Consider the following 3,122-nt stretch of genomic DNA (forward strand, 5'->3'; position numbering starts at 1 on the left):
ACAATCGTGGCAAGCCTATATCCAAATGATAAGGTTCCAAGTTCCCAAAGTTCCTCTAGGATGTTGAGAATTTTAGAAATCAGAGATTCAGAGGTTCTATACTTTCTTTTCTTTTCTTTTCTTTTTTAAGTTAGTTAGTTAGTTTGTTTGTTTGTTTTTGTAATCACTACACCCAACATAGGGCTCGAACTCATGACCCCGAGATCAAGAGTTGCATGCTCTACTGGCCAAGCCAACCAGGCACCCCTACCCTGCTTTTTTCTTTTATTTAAAAATGTTTTGGGGCGCCTGGGTGGCTTAGTCGGTTAAGCGTCTGACTTTCGCTTAGGTCATGATCTCGCGGTTCGTGGGTTCGGGCCCCGCATCGGGCTCTGTGCTGACTGCCAGCTCAGAGCCTGGAGCCTGTTTCAGTCTGTGACTCCCTCTCTCTCTGACCCTCCCCTGCTCACGCTCTCTCTCTCTCTCCTAGAAATAAGAAAAAAAATTAAAAATGTTTTAATGTATTTATTTTTGAGAGACAGAGTGCAAGTGGGTGAGGGGCAGAGAGAAAAAGAGACACAGAACTTGAAGCAGGCTTCAGGCTCTGAACCATCAGCACAGAGCCCAGTGTGGGGCTCAAACCCACAAGCTGTGAGATCATGCCCTGAGCTGGTCAGATGCTTAACTGACTGAGCCACCCAGGCATCCCTTCTTTTTTCTCTTATATTAAATGGATGTTTTGGTTTTTTCCCAGGTTCATCATTTTGAAATATTTCAAAGTTACCAAAAAATTAAGGTGAAAGAATGTCATGGGCACCCATATATGCATTTCCAGATTCTCTGTCAACATCTTGACACATTAGCTCTATCTGCTTATCTGTTTACCTACCCATCATCTTCCTGAATCATATGAAGAACGTGCTGACACTACAGCCAAACCCTTCATTGTGTGCCCCCCGAACACATCTTCCCCCAACAAACACACCCTCACCCATCAACTCAAGAAATTTAAGCTGGATGCAGTAATAGTATCCAACATAAATTGATATTCACATTTTAACAGGGTTCCCAAAATGCCCTTTATAGATGTTGATTTTCTTTATCTTTTTAAACATTTACAAAAATTTAATGTTTATTTTATTTTTGAAAGGGAGGGTGCGGGGAGAGCAAGCGGAGGAGGGACATAGAGAGAAAGGGAGACACAGAATCAGAAGCAGACTCCAGGCTCTGAGCTGTCAGCACAGAGCCTGACACGGGGCTGGAACTCATGAACTGCAAGATCATGACCTGAGCCGAAATCAGTGCTTAACCGACTGAGCCACCCAGGCGACCTTCAACGCTTTTTAAGAGAGAGAGAGCATACATGTGAGCTGGGGAAGGGCAGAGGGAGAGGGAGAGAGAATCTTAAGCAGGCTCCACACCTAGGGTGGAGCATGACGCGGGGCTCGATCTCACGAACTGCGAGATCATGACCTGAGCTGAAATCAAGAGTCAGACGCTTAACCAATTGAGCCACCAAGGCGCCCCTGTTTCTTTTCTTTAAGCCCAGGCCCTGCCACCTATCCAGCTCCCCAACATCTGCTCCGGGCCTCCTGCAATCTCACCACATTCCAACCTCTAGGCCTTTGTTTGTGCTGTGCCCTCTGCCTGGGTTGCCCTCCCTTCCTTCCAGCCCCTTCAACTTCCTTTTTTTTTTTTAACTTTATTTATTTCTTATGAGACAGAGGGAGAGAAAGAGAGACAGCATGAGCAGGGGAGGGGCAGAGAGAGAGAGGGAGAGAAATCCCAAGCAGGCTCCACGCTATCAGTGGGGCTCCAACTCATGAAGTGTAAGATCATGACCTGAGCCGAAACCAAGAGTCGGGGGATGCTTAATCGACTGAGCCACCCAGGCGCCTTCCCCAACTTCCCTTTCTTGTTCCCTCTCTCTCTCTCTCTCTCTCATGTGAAGGGTTGCCATCCTACCTGAAGCATGCAAGCACCGTGGCAGGTGGCTTCTTCAGCCTCTACCACTTCTTCCAGCTGCACATGGTTTGGGTCGTGCTGCTCAGCCTCCTGTGCTACCTCGTGCTGTTCCTGTGCCGACATTCCTCCCATCGCGGCGTCTTCCTCTCCGTCACCATCCTCATCTACCTACTCATGGGGTATGGCTGCGAGTCCCCATCCCCACACCGTTGGCGAAAGGGCCAGTGAGGGGCCCCCCAGGTCCCGCCACGTGAGGCTGGTCAGGACGGGGAGGGCATAGGGTATTCCTGGATGGGGGAGGGGCAGTCTGGGAGACGCGTGCTTTCTAAAGGCTGTACAGGACAGACTGGGCTTGGGCTCTCTCCCTGGAGGAGGGCATCCTGGAGAACTATTCCTCCAGGAGGTGGTGCGGGACTGGGGAAGACAGAACCCTCCTCTCGCACGTCAGTTTCCCCCCTTTGTGGTCTCTGAGACCATGGGAGTCATGGAGCCAAGACCACCTTTTTTCCTCAGTGAGATGCACATGGTGGACACCGTGACCTGGCATAAGATGCGAGGTAGGCAGCCCTGGCCCTCTCACCTGCCCCAGCCCCCCGGCTCCACTCCACATCTCCTAATTCCCCAACCCTGTCTTTCCTTCCCCGCTTTTCTCCCTCATCCGCCCACCCCAGCGGACACGCAGGCCTCAGATGCCCCTCCCATCTGTGTCTCTCTCTCTCTCTACCATGCCTTCCCCCTCCCGTCTGTCTGTCCTATCTCATGTCCATGCCTGACACTTGAGGAACGGTGTCTGCTGGTCCTGGGCCCACCTGCTCACCTGCCCGTCTGACACTGTGCCCACCTGTCCACACTCGCCCTCCTCTTTTTCTACCACTTCTCACCCGGTGCCCCCCACCCCCCCATGCGGACCTGCTCTCTGCCTGCCCACTTGACCACGGGCGCGACACATAGGGGCCCAGATGATCGTGGCCATGAAGGCGGTGTCTCTGGGCTTCGACCTGGACCGGGGCGAGGTGGGTGCAGTGCCCTCGCCCGTGGAGTTCATGGGCTACCTCTACTTCGTGGGCACCATCGTCTTTGGGCCCTGGATATCCTTCCACAGCTACCTACAGGCTGTCCAAGGCCGCCCGCTGGTGAGGTCCTGGGTGGACAGGTGGGCAGGGACTGTGGGAGCCACA

At 52.5% G+C, this 3,122-nt stretch overlaps 1 protein-coding gene across 1 annotated transcript in view; it reads left to right on the plus strand.

The window, feature by feature from the left end:
- PORCN (porcupine O-acyltransferase) overlaps positions 1-3,122 on the plus strand; it is an 11,016-nt gene that overhangs the window by 830 nt on the left and 7,064 nt on the right. The window contains 3 exon segments of the mRNA XM_077752973.1: positions 1,931-2,123; positions 2,458-2,501; positions 2,896-3,077. Of these exon segments, the coding sequence (XP_077609099.1) occupies positions 1,931-2,123; positions 2,458-2,501; positions 2,896-3,077 (419 nt within the window).

The sequence above is a fragment of the Crocuta crocuta genome, unplaced genomic scaffold (assembly GCF_008692635.1).
Source record: "Crocuta crocuta isolate KB4526 unplaced genomic scaffold, BGI_CrCroc_1.0 scaffold943, whole genome shotgun sequence".
Taxonomy (NCBI): domain Eukaryota; kingdom Metazoa; phylum Chordata; class Mammalia; order Carnivora; family Hyaenidae; genus Crocuta; species Crocuta crocuta.